The following is a 16,947-nucleotide window of genomic DNA, read 5'->3' as shown; positions in this document are numbered from 1 at the left end:
GTGGGAACAACTGGATATGCTTTAAATAATAAAGGTGTGTTAGTCATTTCACACCCTTATTAATAGAAATTAAGGCTACCGGTAGGTTACAAAAACGTATGTATATTTATGGTGCAGAGAAAATAACTACTGGCTAAACAGGCTGGAGTTCCCATCACAGCCAGAAAACTGACCAGTCTATGCTCTCATGCCTCATGTGGGCAGTTTTTAATAGGAAAGCAGAGGGGCGGGCAGGAACACCAGAGATTTCACACAAATGTATAGCTCCCAACTGTCCCTGATTTCGAAGGGACTGTCCTTCATTTGGAACAAAGTCCCTCTGTCCCTCTTTCCTCCTCATTTGTCACTCATTTTGGTCTGAGATCTGAGTTGTATATAAAATGCACTACTTATCTATCAAAAAGTGTTTCCCAGTGCTAAACCTTCCATCCAATTCCTGCGCACCGGCGCCGAATAGAGCCGAGCCGAGCTTCTTTCGGGAAGTCGTGACGTGCTGTGTGCGCCGTCGTTTAGCATGTCAATCAATTGGCATGTCAATAGGAACACCCACTCCCGCGGGATTCCCTACCCGGAAGCCGCGGTGAATTCCACGGCTAAACGCTATCTACGGGAAAAAAAACAAAAAGGTCAGTGTCATTTTATATGCAGAACTGGGCTGGATGTAGTGTTAGAATTTTTTTATAGGGTGAACCTCCACTTTAACTAATATTTTTTTTGTATAATTCTCCTTCACGGGGGGGGGGGGGGTCGGGGGGGGTGTCCTATGCATACATACTTTTGCTAATCGGTGTTCATCTTTCCCATCTCAGAAAGTTGGGAGGTATGCAAATGAAGCATGAAAAATCGAACAACTTACTTTTTTTTATACATGTACATAGTACCACAGACACATATCGGGAATATATATATATATATATATATATATATATATATATATATATATATATATATATATATATACATTTTACCTAAATGATATATGTTCTAACTGAATTTATTACGGTTCTAATTTCACTTTGCCAAGCCTATTAATTGATGCACGGAGTCTGGCTATTTTAAGTGTGCTGTTTTTATTTGGTCCATGGAAAAAAAGACCTGAATAGCAAAGCAGTGTAGTCCTGGCTTGTGGCAGATGTTTGCTGCTATGTGAAAACAGCAGGTTTTTGGCTTTCACACAAACAGAATATCATCAGAAAAAGATTACGTATTCTGAATTTGAACATGCATTTTTAAAGAAAAAAAAATGCCCCCTCTTCTTGGAGGCAACGCTGATTTTGTAAAATATATGTCTCCTGTCTGCCAACCGTAGTAGTCTTCACTCATTTCACAGCAGCATATTCACTGATTCATTTAATTAGTTCTCGGAAAACGAATTTCTTAAAAAAATGATAGTAGAGAAGTGAAGTACTTAAATGAAGCCTCATTTTATCATGCAGCCAAGTATGACCACAGCCAGAATATTAAGTGGATACATTTGAAACATGTTCACTGTATAAATAAGGGGGCTTCAGGTGTAATTCCCTAAGCGATGCAAAGGATCATTTTGTATTTTCACAAATTTTATCAGTGAATGTCTCCTACCCCAACTTTTAAACTACAATTGACTAGATTAAAATAGTGTGTAAAGTGCTCCTTGGTGCATTGCTTTGTGGTTGTTGTGTACACTGGGGGAGATTGTAAAACAACAACAAAAAATGCTAAAAGGTGCCAGCAGCAGTTGGTATTGTGGTTCCATTATTGCTTCAATTATTTATTGAAGACTTTGCATGGAAAAAAATAAATGACCGCAAATACCCCCAATCATGCAAGCCTAAATGAGAACTCCAGGACATATCTGGAAATTACAATGTTTGGGTAGTAAGTGAAATGGGTTAATTGCTGCAGATGATGCAAAAATGTGCAGACTGAACTAATGGTACCTCTGTGTCTCATTTGCTAAGCTAAAGGAAAAGTTTCTTGCAAAGTGAACAGCATATTTGCCTTTATTAAATCAACCCAATGGTGTTCATTAACCCCCCTGGCGGTATTCCCGAGTCTGACTCGGGGTGGATTTTTCGGGCTACGATCGGTAACCCCGAGTCAGACTCGGGTTCGCCTCGCTGAATCCACAGGCTTGGTTTACTTACCTTGTCCCTGGATCCAGCGATGCCACCGCGCTGTGTGAGCGAGCGGGACCTCGCTCGATTCACACAGCGTCCTCCTGTGCCGCCGATCTCCGTTCCCTGCGACGTTACGACGCACAGGGACGGAGAACGGCGCCAAATTCAAAAAAGTAAACAAACACTTTACATACAGTATACTGTAATCTTATAGATTACAGTACTGTATGTAAAAAAAACACACCCCCCTTGTCCCTAGTGGTCTGCCCAGTGTCATGCATGTCATTTTATATAATAAAAACCGTTCTTTCTGCCTGCAAACTGTAGATTGTCCATAGCAACCAAAAGTGTCCCTTTATGTCAAAAATAGTTTTAGATCAGCTAAAAAACAGCGATAATAAATTATAATCACTTGCAGAATTGTGCGATAGCGATTTGTGGGGAAATTCGTCATAAAAAAAAAAAAAATAATGACAGCGACAATTCTGTAACTGAGCACATTTCAGTGATTTTGATTTGATTACATTATTGAATAATTTTTATTATAATTATATTATTATTTGTTATAATTATTTATAATTATTTATTATATTATAATTTATAATTTTGTTTTTAAAAAAATGTCATACCCGGGATGCCTATTAGAATCTTGTTTGGACAGATTTAAGTGAGTTATTTCTAAAAATTACAGACCTACAATATAAAACGCCAAATTTCCTTGCAAATAATGGTACCGCTTTCAGCATGTTTTTTCTGAAAGAATCATACCGCCAGGGAGGTTAACTATAAGGCCCCTTTCACACTGGCAGAGTCTGCAAGCAGCATAGGTGTGCACAGCCTATTGCATTAGGGTGTGCACCCCAAATGTATTAAAATATGGACATGTCAGTAGAGCAGTGCACTTGTCAGTAGAGGAGAGGTTGGTGTCAGTAGGGCCATGGACAGTGTCAGTAGCTTTTTTTTTTTTAAATTAGGACCCCCGTTCGGGGGCATTGGTGCAATATCAGCAGGGGGAATCTGCACCTCAAGCGGTGGTTAGGGTGTGCCCAGGCACACCTGGCACACCCCCTGCGCACGCCTATGGCAAGCAGATTCACCTTCTTAGCAGGGGACCTATTTGCTGATCTCCGCTGAGCAGGCGAATGACAGAGGAGACGCAGACACAGCGCACAGTTTTTTTTTTGCCTCTAAACACTGAGCTTAAAATATGTCTCTAAACGACCTAATGTGCATGGACACATAGGAAAATATTAGTTGCTTTTATCGGAAAAACGCTAAACTCTAGGAGCAGCATTTTTTTTAAAGCCAGTGTGCATGAACCCTTAAAAATTATCTAAATCCAAAAACAAATATATTGCAGCGTATCAATTCTTAGATATGGTGGCTACATTAGTTTTCTTTTTCTAAGCTACTTTTTGACAAATATAATGAAATAACTGTTTATCTTGGCATATTTCAAGTGTAAGGCAGCCCAGAATTAGTCTTTTTTTGTTGGTTTAACCAGGGGGTTGAACCAAAAAGAACTGACTCAATTCCCCCCATCTGCACACTCAGTGGGGATGGGGGAATCCTCCCTGCTGAGCTATTGTATTCTGACAGCAGTGAAACGTACCTGCATAATACACAGATCAGTGTTGCAGGCTATAGTCTGCAGTGTTGATCGAGTGGGGAAGATCCGACGGGGCGGTTGTACAGAAGTCAACTGGTAGATCAACGTCTGTACAACCACAGTGCCCATACATAGATAAAAATTTAGCCACTTCGATCCATGTATGCCCACATAACTCTCTTTGTTTTGAACTGATATCTCAAACTATCTAATCAGTTTTTCCAGCTACCTTCTATGAACTACAATAGAACACCTCCTATGAAACAGAGGTGGGGAGTGGAGGAGGGGGGGTTAGTAGTCCAAATTAGCAGATTAGCCCGTGGCTCCCTCTACAGATACAGTGGGCTGACTGAGTGTAGTCATCCTTGGACAGGAAATGTGTTATTCATAGAATTGATAGGTAAATATAAAATAAAATAAAAAGCCTGAAAAAAAAAAAATTAATACAGCCACCAGATATGTCCTGGAGTTCTCATTTAAGCTTGCAGGATATGTCTTGTGGCCATATCTGGAATACTGTAATAGATATGTTCAAGCAGTTCACCATGGTAGACCCGGGTCAGAAACCAGTAGCTTGCCGATGTGGCTTGACAAAAGGCATTTCTAATGGTCCACTTACTGAATGCAGAAGGAAGTTGCATCCCTCCCTTGTGGAAATAGAATTCCCCTCCCACCAAAATAAGTGGTACTCAGAGATCATGATAACCTCCATGGAAGATCTTACATCTACAGTGCATAAAAAAGGAGAAAAGATTCAGAATGACATAGCGACCTTATATATACAGTATTTTAAAGCCATAAACCCCTACCTGCAGATAATGACACAACATCTCTCCTCCCAGATTTGCAGGACACAGTCCAATGGCTGAATTGTAACCCATTGGACTGTCTTGTGCTTCTGGAGACATCCCTTCTAATGCGTGACCCCTTCCAGGAGCAGTACTCCCCCTGCCCCTTCATTCAGAGGGGGCAACTTTCTATCCCGCCCACCCCCACCCCCTTCCCCAAGTTCCTTTTGTACCTAGGTCAACTTCAACTGTCCACACAAACACTTCTGGACTTAGCAAACCATTGCAAACATGCTAATATGTTTCAAAGGAGAAGGGGTTATATCCCTTGAAACGCGTTAGTATACTTGCAATGGTTTGTGCAATGTTTCTAAGGTCTCCCAGGTCATAGAGGTCCAAGATACTGTTGCTGTTGGATTTTTACTCACAAGCTTTTGTATCTAATACCCTTGTGAGTATGCTTTTACATTTTGGTGCTAATGATCATGCATTAGGATGGTATCCCCCTTTTTTTGGGCTTTCCTATGGAACTATAGATTTCCCAAAGTCTAAGGAGTGGATTCTGGGCATCTTGTGGATTGGATGGAGCAATGAGCTTCCTTATAATCTTTAGGATCCTATGTCATGTTTTGTTGCACTTAAAGTGGAGCTCTGCCGTGCAAAAAATCTTAAAAGCCAGCAGCTACAAATACTGCAGCTGCTGACTTTTAATATTAGGACACTTACCTGTCCTGGAGTCCAGCGACGTCGGCAGCAGAAGACGAGCAATCGCTCATCACTCTGCTGCCCCCACCGCCATCCTCTGTGAGGGAACCAGGAAGTGAAGCATTGCGGCTTCACTGCCCAGTTCCCTTTGGCGCGTGCGTGAGTCGCGATGCGCCGTGCTGACTGGTCCCCGTTGTGTTCTGGGAGACAAGTGATGGGATCTGACGTTCTGCCCGCAGTCTACCCGCAGACTGTGTGGCCGGAAGTGGGTGCAAATACCTGTCTTTAGACAAGTATCTGCACCCCCCTCTCCCCTGAAAGGTGCCAAATGTGACACCGGAGGGGGGGAATGTTCCGATGAGCGGAAGTTCCACTTTAGGGTGGAGTTCCGCTTTAAGTACAGATAAGGGGCCAGATCCACAGACAGAGTACACCGGCGTATCTACTGATACGCCGGCGTACTTTCAAATTACCCGCGTCGTATCTTTAGTTTGAACCCTCAAACCAAGATACGACGGCATCTGGGTTAGATCCGACAGGTGTACGTCCTCGTACGCCTTCGGATCTAAGATGCAATACTTTGGCGTCCGCTGGGTGGCGTTCACGTCGTTTTCCGCGTTGGGTATGCAAATTAGCTATTTCCGACGATCGACGAACATACGCGTGGCCGTCGCATTCTCTTACATCGTCTCTAGTCGGCTTTTTCCGGCGTATAGTTAAAGCTGCTATTTTGCGGCGTATAGTTAGACTTGCCATGTTAAGTATGGCCGTTGTAACCGCATTCAAATTTGAATTTTTTTTTTTTTGTGTAAGTCGTTCGTCCGTGAATCGGGATGGACGTAATTCACGTCTAAGTTAAAAAAAATTACGTTGTTGCGACGTCATTTAGCACAATGCACGGCGGGAAATTTAGAAACGGAGCATGTGCAGTTCATTCGGCGCGGGGACGCGCTTCATTTAAACGAAACACGCCCCCCTAATCGCCGATTTGAATTCCGCCGCCAGAAATACACTACGCCGCCGTAACTTACGGCGCAAAATCTTTGAGGATTCGAAAGAACGCCAGGTAAGGTGCGGCGGCGTAGCGTATCTCTGATACGCTGCGCCGATCTATTTCTATGTGGATCTGGCCCAAGGTGTTTCTTTTTCATGCATGTTGGTGTTTGTGATTCAAAGTTTGATGGCACATTTTTTAAATATGGTACTAAAAAATATGTATATTTTTAAAAACATAAAGGAAACAAGCATGCGTGTGTGTAGTTTAATGATCATGCCAGGAAATCCATCCGAAGACAATTCAGGCCTTCAAGCTGTAAAACAGCCTTCTGTCTTGATTCCTCTCTTTTTTTTTTTTTTTTGTGTACTGATGTCAAGATATTGTGAAAGTGCAGTCAAATCACATCTGTGATTGTGTCTTCATAACAAGGCCTCCTTCATTCTCTTGGGAACTCCTTATCTCCTTGACTCCTGCTTTCCCGACACTGGCAAACTTAGTCTGCAGTCTGGTGTCAGCTCCCAACAGATGATAATTGTGTCTGCACTGGGCCCTGCTTGCCTCCCTCCCCTGCTGTCTATGGATGTGCCTGGTAAACACTCTCTAGTCGGCGTCGCTCTATAATCATCTTCCTCCTTCTATTACACTCTGCTAATTAAGCGCAGTCTATATATAGTTCTGTAATACTGTAATAGTAACACGTCTAACAAAGGCCTAGGCATCGCTACTTAGTGTAAAAATACAGCTTTGATTTTTTAATGATTATCTTCTTGCTATTGAGAACAATTAACAGGGAAAACTGAGATCCAAACGTCTCTGTACACATGCATAAACAATAACAGAGAATTCAAATCCCACACAATATGACTTTTGTTTTCTGTTACCAGCACCATTTTTTATTAAAAATCAATTTTAAAATTTGAGTTTTTATATATAACTAACTGGGCACAAATAATTGATTGCAAATTACGTTATTGTGCAAGTATTTTTGCAACCAGTAAAAAAATCTGGTTGTTATGGGACCTTATTACATTTTATGCATAGGCACCTTTAAATTAGCCTAATTGGGTATGTTTCATATACATTTGGAATTTAGTCACAAAATATCAGCTAGTTTAGTATGGTCATTTTGTTTTTGTATGTGTGTGTTTAACAGACAGACACATGAGCTTATTTCCCATTCTTAAAGAAAGAGCGCATTTTATTTTTTGTTTTATTTGCAATAATAGAGACCAGTTCACCTTTTATCATGAAGTGCATCAGCACCCTCTAGTGTTGAAATTATGGATGACAACATGAAGGAAACAAATTTAGATCAATATGCTTAACGGCCTTTGTGCAAGTCTCTGAATCTGGTCTACAGTTGTTGTTTTAGTAAACCTGTTCACATGCAGAATGAAAGCTTATACAAAGTAAAAGAAAATGTTATTTCTGCATGAGAGTTTTTTAGTCCATCTTCACTTTAGAGAAGTAGGAAGCAAAGTGAATGTTGTGTTTAATGCCTTTGTGCATCAGTCTATTGTGGTGCTGCTTAAAACGTCCTCTAAAAATAAAATAATATTGTATTCTGATAACAGTATGGGGTGAATACATATATTGATAGCATTCACTATACGAATGCCTATTTAATATCACATTAGCGAAGATGACAGTCAAAAGATTATGGATAAATATAATACCGATGGTATTATTTTTTGCAAAAAGAAGATTTATAACATGGCAATAAAATGTAACTATTGGGAGGACTATTTGACTATATACCTAGCATTACCACAATGCACATAACACATAAGGGTTGATTTACTAAAGCTGGAGAGGGCAAAATCTGGTGCAGCTCTGCATAGAAACCATTTAGCTTGCAGGTTTTTCTTTTGTCAAAGCTTAATTGAACAAGCTGAAGTTAGGAGTTGAATAGCTATCCTGAACATCTGCACCAGATTTTGCACTCTCCGGTTTTAGTAAATCAAATCCCCTGTGTTGGTATTAATTTTGGTATGGCACCCTAACACGCAAGGACAGTAGGTGCCATGGGGCACACATTGCAGCACAGCACAATGCTCATGGCATGCACTGTGGTGCAGGTCTGGCATTAGAAATCACGGCAGCCTACAGCCTACCCCGTACAAAATATGAAAAAATATATATATATTTTTTCCAATTTAAAATATATTTTTTTTTACAATTTTAAAAATTATTATTATTTGCTGTTGGGGGGTTTGGATGAAATCTCAGGGGATCTCTCTTTTAAGAAAGAGAGGAATTGAGGACACAAATTCTTTCTCTGTAACCTCAGTTGAACTAATGATGAATAAACAGGAGACAGAGGCTCCTGTACATTCATAAACTGGAGCATCGTAAACACAGTTTACTATGGTCAGTTTTGCATGGACACAGAAGGAAGGGGCTGGTAAATTACATATTTACCGACCCTTCCCCCACTCTCCATGCACTTCATCCACCCACAGTAGAGGAAAGCCAACGGCGCTGTGGGGGAACAAGGGGGGGCCGAGCAAACAGGGGGAAATCAAATGTGGGCAGCCCAGGAAGGGAAATCATTGCAGTGGGACAGAAGGACAATTGCAGAACAATACATGTGTCTATCCCTCTAGCAGCTGAAAGCTGGCAGGAGGAAGAGGGGGAGATACCGGCTTTCAGCTGCTGGAGGGAGAGACACAGAGTGCAATATTCTGTAATTGTCTTGCCATCCCGCCGCACCGATTCTCCCTGCTGTCTGGGCCCCTGGGTATGCCCGGGCTCCCTACAGAAGGCCCGGCGGTACCCGTCTACAGCCCTACTGTGGTCAACTGCATTAAAAAAAACTGCATGTCCTGTTTTTTTTTTCCAGTGTTGTGCATTGATACTTATTATAGTAAATTAAAAGTAAACTGTGTTATCTAGCATATATAGTCAATAGTCATCATAGATAAAGTTATACTCAATATACAAAATATATGATACTGTGAAAAAGCTGTTATGTTCCAGGTGAACACAATCCCTGAAAAATGATGCTATAAATAAAAATCACAGTGCTTATTTATAACCAACATAGCATATACAGTTGTTTTCAAAATTATTCAACCCCCACTGAAATTGATTGTTTTGGCCAGTTTGACATTGATTTTGATCATTCAGTCATCCTGCTTACAATTAAATCAAAGAGGCACATGTAGGTCAGACAAATATAACATAACATTTATAATGAAATAACCACACATGTCTTTTCTTTGCTCACATCATTATCAGTTTTATTCAACCCCCAAGTGACATTCAATCTTAGTACTTAGTACAACATCCTTTTACAGTTATAACAGCTTTTAACCGTGAAGCATAGCTTGACACAAGTGTCTTGCAGCGATCTACGGGTATCTTCGCCCATTCGTCATGGGCAAAAGCCTCCAGTTCAGTCACATTCTTAGGCTTGCGCATTGCAACTGCTTTCTTTAAGTCCCACCAGAGGTTCTCAATCGGATTTAAGTCTGGTGACTGCGATGGCCACTCCAAAATGTTCCAGCCTTTAATCTGCAACCATGCTCTAGTGGACTTGGAGGTATGCTTGGGATCATTGTCCTGTTGAAAGGTCCAACGTCTCCCAAGCCTCAGGTTTGTGACAGACTGCATCACATTGTCATCCAATATCTCCTGGTACTGAAGAGAATTCATGGCACCTTGCACACGCTGAAGCTTCCCTGTACCTGCAGAAGCAAAACAGCCCCAAAGCATGATTGACACCCCGCCATGCTTCACAGTAGGCAAGGTGTTCTTTTCATCATAGGCCTTGTTCTTTCTCCTCCAAACATAGCGTTGATCCATGGGCCCAAACACTTCTAATTTTGTTTCATCAGTCCACAGAACACAATCTCAAAACTTCTGTGGTTTGTCCACATGACTTTTGGCATACTGCAGTCGACTCTTCTTATTCTTTGGACACAACAAGGGGGTGTGCCTGGGAGTTCTGGCATGGAGGCCTTCATTACGCAGTGTGCGCCGTATTGTCTGAGCAGAAACTTCAGTACCCACATCTGACAAATCTTTTCTCAGTTCCTCAGCAGTCACACGGGGACTTTTCTCCACTCTACGCTTCAGGTAGCGCTCAGCAGTCGAAGTCAGCATCTTCTTTCTGCCACGACCAGGTAGCGTTTCAACAGTGCCCTTTGCCTTGAATTTGCGAATGATGCTTCCTATGGTATCTCTTGGTATGTTTGACATCTTTGCAATCTTCTTATGGCCATTGCCCTTCCTGTGAAGAGTAATCACCTCTTCTCTTGTCTTCCTGGACCATTCTCTTGACTTCACCATGTTTGTAACCACACCAGTAAATGTCTAAAAGAAGCTGAGTATCACAGTCATTTTAAAGCTGCCTGATTGGTGCTTATTAGGCTTTATTGCTGCTCCCTGACATCCACAGGTGTTTTCAATACCTGATTGAAAACACTTCAATGAACCTCTGTTCTTCAGAGTGGTAGTCTTTAAGGGGTTGAATAATTGTGTAAATGAAGAATTCACAAAAGAAACCTTGACTTCTGTATTACAAAACCAATTGATGTCATTTTAGTTACATATGGTTCTTTAAGAAGTCCTTGTAGGATTTCATTCTGAATACAATTACAAATGTACACTAAATCCCCTAAAACCCTTTACAGCATTGGGGGGTTGAATAATTTTGAACACAACTGTAGCCATAAGGTAATCTACATCAAATCACCACACAATGAGAATATACATATACATGTTTACTTCTACCCTCTACCCCCCCCTACCTGTCACTGATTGGTAATGTCACTGCCAGCTTCACAGCCGACAGCCTTCTGGCAACCAGTGATGCTGATAGTGGGGTGGAGCCTGATAGGGAAGCTGAGATGCTATTTGCCTACTAGGTCCACTCTATAGCTAATAGCAGGCTATGGATCCACCCACTGCCTGCTTTTAATCACAAGGGCAGCAGACCTGATGGGGAACTAGTGCCTCTGAAACCACATCAGGCTCTGGCCAACCAGCTAGAATCTCCTTACCCACTGATAGCAATCATAGAGACAGCTGCAGAGGTGGGGAGGGAGCTCTGCTGCGCTGAAGTACTGATTATATGATTACCGGTATACATGAGCAGTAGATTAAAAAATAAAATAAAAGATGCAGTGCTGTTTCTTTCTATTATTATTTATTACCATAGGAGTGTGCACAGGGTGTGCTGGGTGTGCCTGGGCACACCGTAATTACATGGTTTGCATTAGCAATATGTGGGAATGATCTCCCACTGAGCAGCTCTGCATATAAGAGAAGTGTGGAAGCATTTCTCTATCATTGAATCTATATACTGTATATACATACACTCACATGCATGAGTATTTGAGCTTTGGTGTGCGGTCCCTAATGCAACAGGCTGCGCACACCTCTGTTTATTACTTAATTATCTATTTATTATTCTCACTCTATAATGCTAAACAAAGGTAAGAAACAAAGGGCTGCACTTTAGTAGTATTACTTCCCTCAGTAACTTGTATTGGAAAACAGAACAGTCTTGCTCACTTCTACTTAAAGTACCACCCCTCCAACGCATTTTACCCCGCGCAGGTTAGCTGTAAAGAACTCTCTGACTAAGCCGAGAAGGGTGAAACATGTTTGAGGGCTGATCCTTCAGATGGAGGCAAGCAAAGTGTACTGTTTGTGCAATAAAACTTGCCAAAAGAAGTTATACCACCAGCGTGCAGCCCTTTGGTTCTTATCTTTGTTTAGCATTGTAGAGTGAGAATAATAAATATAAAGAAACAGTCAGCACTGCATTTTTCATCTTATCTAGTGTTTATACGGGACCAGCACCCAATGTGTCTACAACAGAAGGAGGTAGTTTGGAGCTCAAGAGGGGTGAGATTTCAGACATGAATAACTAGTTAAACAAAAGTGTTGAAAGTGCCAAACAAAGGTGCTGGAGCTGTAGACCGGGGTCGTGGGGAGAGTGGGGGGGTTGCTATGGGGCATCATTATTTCATTATTTGTAGTTGTGGCTGTGTACCTCTGATTTTCATAGAGAACATGTTTTGTAGTGGTCAACCTGTTTTGCAGTGCCAAGTCTGGTACCCCACTTACATTTTGTCCCAATACCACTCACCCGTACCTCTGTACTCTTCCACTACAATAATATAAATTCTATTCCCAGCTTTTCACATGCTCTGAAATACACTAAATGAAATGCTAAAGTGCCGAAATAGATGATATAAATAGATTATATAAATAGATGATATAAATAGATGATATAAATAGATTATATAAATAGATGATATAAAAAGTTATACCAACTTGATGATTCTCCACACTTCTTATTGTTTATTTTTCATTCATCTCTTTTTGTCTTGCAGGTTTTACATTGAAAGTATATCTTACCTAAAGGATAATGCTACTATTGAACTATTCTTCCTGAATGCCAAGTCCTGTATATATAAGGTAATATATTGTTTAAATAATTATATCCTTAATCAAACTGATAGTTTATGACATTTGCAATTCAGTGATGAAGCAACAGGGGTAGTAGACAGGCAACATCATACTCGGGGGTTGTCCACACCTGCCACCATCCTTGCTGCTCCTGGTGATGGTAGATCAGTGGATGCCAGGCATTCATTAGGCTATACTCCTCCTGAATTCCTCTTTGCCTCTTTTATGGACAGCTGAATGGGGATTTTGTAAGTAAATACTGCGCTGCAACTGTGAGTCAAGTGTTGGACTCAAGGTTACACTGGGGTCCAATTCTCTTGAATGGGTTACATTTGGTGGAATGTGTCAGGTGGTATCATGTTTGCTTCTTCTTACTTCTGGCACCAAGCTATTGGTTCCTAAGCATGAGTAGACTTAAGGCTCATACACACAGTCAGACATCCAACAAAATTTCCCTTGGATTTTTTCCCTAATTGATTTGTCTGGCCACACCCATAGCATACACACAGTCAGACTTTTCTACAAACTTTTCTAAAACTTTCCTAACATCACGTGTTTTTTTTGCTATTTTCTGCTCTTTACCGCCACCCTTTGGTTAACTTCTGCTATTGTTTGTTGCTTTTAACATTGGTTCTGAGCATGCGTATTTGCACTTTGTCCAAAAGTTGGTTGGATTTCTGTACACACAGTCAGACAAGGCACCATCAGACTTTTGTTGCCGAAAAGTTGGTCCGTTTGCAGACCCAACTTTTTGTTGGATGAAACCCGAAAAAGTTGGTCCGATGGAGCGTACACACGGTCAGACAAATTAGAAAACTTGCAGATTTTGAAGTTGGTTGGCAAAAAGTGTGACCGTGTGTATGGGGCTTTAGTCATACCTTACAACAGTCCCGGATTGGGCGCCCCGCATTTTGAAGGGAATTCTGCACAGCTGATTATATATATATATATATATATATACATACCTCATAGGTGTGCAGAGCCTATTGCATTAAAGCTCAAACACACATGCATATGTGTGTGTATATATATATATGTATGTATGTATATATATATAAACTGTACATACAGTCTTCCTTGTGGCACCCTCTGCCCTGCCAGCACATGGTCTCCCTGCCTGCAGATTCAGAGTGATAGAGAAATGCTTTCACACTACTCCTTTAAGCAGAGTCGCTCAGTGGGAGATCTTTCCCATCTTCCCACTGGCACCTAGAGCAATAATGCTAATCTAAACGGGGCGATTAGGGTGTGCCCAGGCAGACCCGACACAACCTGTGTGCACGCCTATGATTATCCTGCATCTCCTGCACAGCAGACACAAGGCAGGAGAAATGACGGAAATCATGTTTTGCAGCCAGTCCTGCTGCCTGCAGATCAGTAAGTATAGGCTCTGATTGTAACTTATAGAAAAAAGGGTGGTTTGAGGAAAGGCCTGCTAGGCACTGCGGGCCAAATCTTCAAAGGAGATACGCAGGCGGAACTGCTGTTCAGCCTGCGTATCCCTGTGGCTATCTTTGGAAACGATCCTCAGAAGGATTTTTCCAAAGATAGTCAGAAGATCCGACATCTGTAAGACACTTACACTGTCGGATCTTAGGATGCAGTACCGCATCCGCCGAGTCGAAATGCCGGCTAGCGTATGCAAATGAGTACTTAAGCAGATCCACAAAGCTTTTAAGCTTTGTGTTTTCTGTGTAAGTTACGATTTGCTTGCGCAAAATTAGGGCTGGTTTTACAATGTGTAAAGTTAGTACACCATGTAAAACCAGACCTTTTTTTCGATCGCCGCGTTTTTTTTTTAATTTTGATTTTTTTTTCCCGGCGCGTAACTTTTTTTTTACCCGTCGCAACTTTATTGTCCCGTCGCAATCCACAAAGCCCGACGTAAATTACGGTCGCGCGCTGCCCGTCGGGAAAAATGACGTCACACGCATGCGCAGTACATCCGGCGCGGGAGCGCGCCTCATTTGAATAGGAATCGCCCCCTCGAGCAGACGACCGCCTTGCGACGGAGGCACTTAGGTTACACGGCGTGTAATTTCTAGGTAAGTGCTTTGTGGATCGGGCACTTAGGTAGAAATTTAACGCCTGTGTAACTTAACTGCTGAAAGTTAAGTTAGGCAGGTTTTTTGAGAATTTGGCCCTGCATTCCTAATAACATAACCATTGAAAAACAAAATCTGAGGTAGTGGGACTTTAGAGGTGCCAAAAATCACAGAAGTGCATAAAAATAGAATTGGATATTTTATTGATACATAACTGTTTTTTTTAAAAGCCAAACATATTTTAATAACAGGTGGAAGCATCCATAAATGTCAGCACAAGTCTAATTAACAAATGTCTTAATTTTCTGGTAAAAAAGTAGTTACTTCCACTTGTTTTGCAAAAAGCTTCAGAACAAAGAAAAACTAATCGAGGACGCGCACTTATTCAAGGTGGATCCCCAGATGCCCTTATTGCTACCATAGGCAGGGGTTCCCCACCATCCAGATCCAGCAAGCGGCAGCAAAGTGTGGATTGCAAGTGGGGAAACAGGAGGAACAATGTCACTGACAATTGATAAAATCAGTAAGTCCAAGTGAACACAAGGGGGCGCCCAAGCACTTAAAATATATATATATATATATATATATATATATATATATATATAGAGAGAGAGAGAGAGATATAGATATAGATACATATATATATATATATATATATAGATAGATAGATAGATAGATAGATAGATAGATAGATAGATAGATAGATAGATAGATAGATAGATAGATAGATAGATATAGATATAGATATAGATATAGATATATAAAATAAATATAAATAAGGCAAAGATCAATGTGTACATAGTCAAAATTAGGCAAAAGAAACGAACAAAAACTTTTTTTATATTATTCTGAGGATAAGGGAATCTGAACTCACCCTTTGGATAAAGATGTAATGCATATAAACCCATTAGTTAGATTGTCAAAGCCAACAGCCTTGAAGAGATGTATAGAATATGGTGGTAAGAGATATTAAGATGTAACAATGGACTCCCAGGTGTCAGTAAGATCTTTTAGAACCTAAAAAAAGTTCAATAGTCAATGCTGAACCCACTATTGACAGACTAAAAAAGGGTAGAGACACATAAAGTGTCGCTACCAATAGGCCAGGTCCTATGTTGCAAAAAAAATCCTTACCTTAGAAAAATGTATTGGATAGTGCATCTTAACCCTTCAGAGAGGAATGGCCAGCTCCATTATGGGGATAGATGGAAGGGGGAAGGAAAGACCCTCCAGGATTGATGTGGGCAACCCTGGGACCGCACTGTTGTTCCCACCCACATCATAACCGGTGGCCCTTGGAGGACCCTCAGGCAGGTATAAATAGAGGCTCACCCTCATGGAGCTGGGTAATTATGGAATATGTTATGGGTACAAGGACTGCAGATTGTGTACAGTATATACCATATGTAGGCTTAATCTATATGTAACCATGCCCTTTAAGCCAACTCAATATTCTGGAAATTTTTGCCATGCTCATTTTTGAGGCGGTGCACTCTGCGTGTCTTATCCATCCCTAGGTGTCCCTCATTCTCAGGTTCCAAAGTTGGGAGGTATGCTCAATTACTAATACTTCAGAACAAGAGGTAAATGAGGACAATGTTTTACATTATTTGCTGTGGAAAGGTTCATTTTACACTAGTAGTGGTGTGAAGGAAGGTAGTATGACATTATCCTTAACTTAAAGGGGTTGTGTTTTTTCACCTTAATGCATCCTATGTCACAACTGAGTATAAAAGAGAAGAGAGGCACCTCTAAGTGTAGCAATATCAGTGTTCCCAGAGCATCCCTTATGTTAGAGTCTCCAGAGTTCTCCCTTACATCAGAGTCTGCAGACTCCCCCTTACAGTATAAGGGAACTCTGTGAGTTCAGATGTAAAAGGGGAACTCTGTGGACTGTGATGTAAAGGGAGACTCTTGCTTTTAACTTCATATGATTAGAAATGTTATTTATTAGCAAAATATAAGTATAAAAAAAGATTGCTGTGCACTGCTAAAGTGTTCGGGTTCGACTTGAAGAACAGGTGGCAACCCTAGGCGCCTCTAAATTTAGCAATATGGTTACATTTAATGAAGGTACAACATTTAGCAACTCACATGGTTGATAAATAAAATAGGTACATCTAAGTATGCAGGCATCCGGGGTAAAGCCTACATAGACCATCCTCCGCACCGCTGTCAGTCTGCAATCGAGAAAGACTACCCTGAAAGCGAGGCTTGAAGCGCTTGTGGAGCGCAGCGTGGAAGGGATGACATTGATGGCGGTGCAGAGAATCGTCAATGT

General features: G+C 41.2%; 1 protein-coding gene across 5 annotated transcripts in view; it reads left to right on the top strand.

The window, feature by feature from the left end:
- FRMD4A (FERM domain containing 4A) overlaps nt 1–16,947 on the top strand; it is a 562,831-nt gene that overhangs the window by 399,241 nt on the left and 146,643 nt on the right. For all 5 annotated transcript variants that reach the window (XM_040343418.1, XM_040343417.1, XM_040343415.1 and 2 more), the window contains exon 5: nt 12,546–12,630. In XM_040343418.1, the coding sequence (XP_040199352.1) occupies nt 12,546–12,630 (85 nt within the window). The remainder of the gene's footprint in view (nt 1–12,545; nt 12,631–16,947) is intronic.

This window comes from Rana temporaria, chromosome 3, assembly GCF_905171775.1.
Source record: "Rana temporaria chromosome 3, aRanTem1.1, whole genome shotgun sequence".
In the NCBI taxonomy this organism is placed as follows: Eukaryota; Metazoa; Chordata; class Amphibia; order Anura; family Ranidae; genus Rana; species Rana temporaria.
Note: the sequence above shows the minus strand (reverse complement) of the source record. Positions and strands in the feature narration are given on the sequence as shown.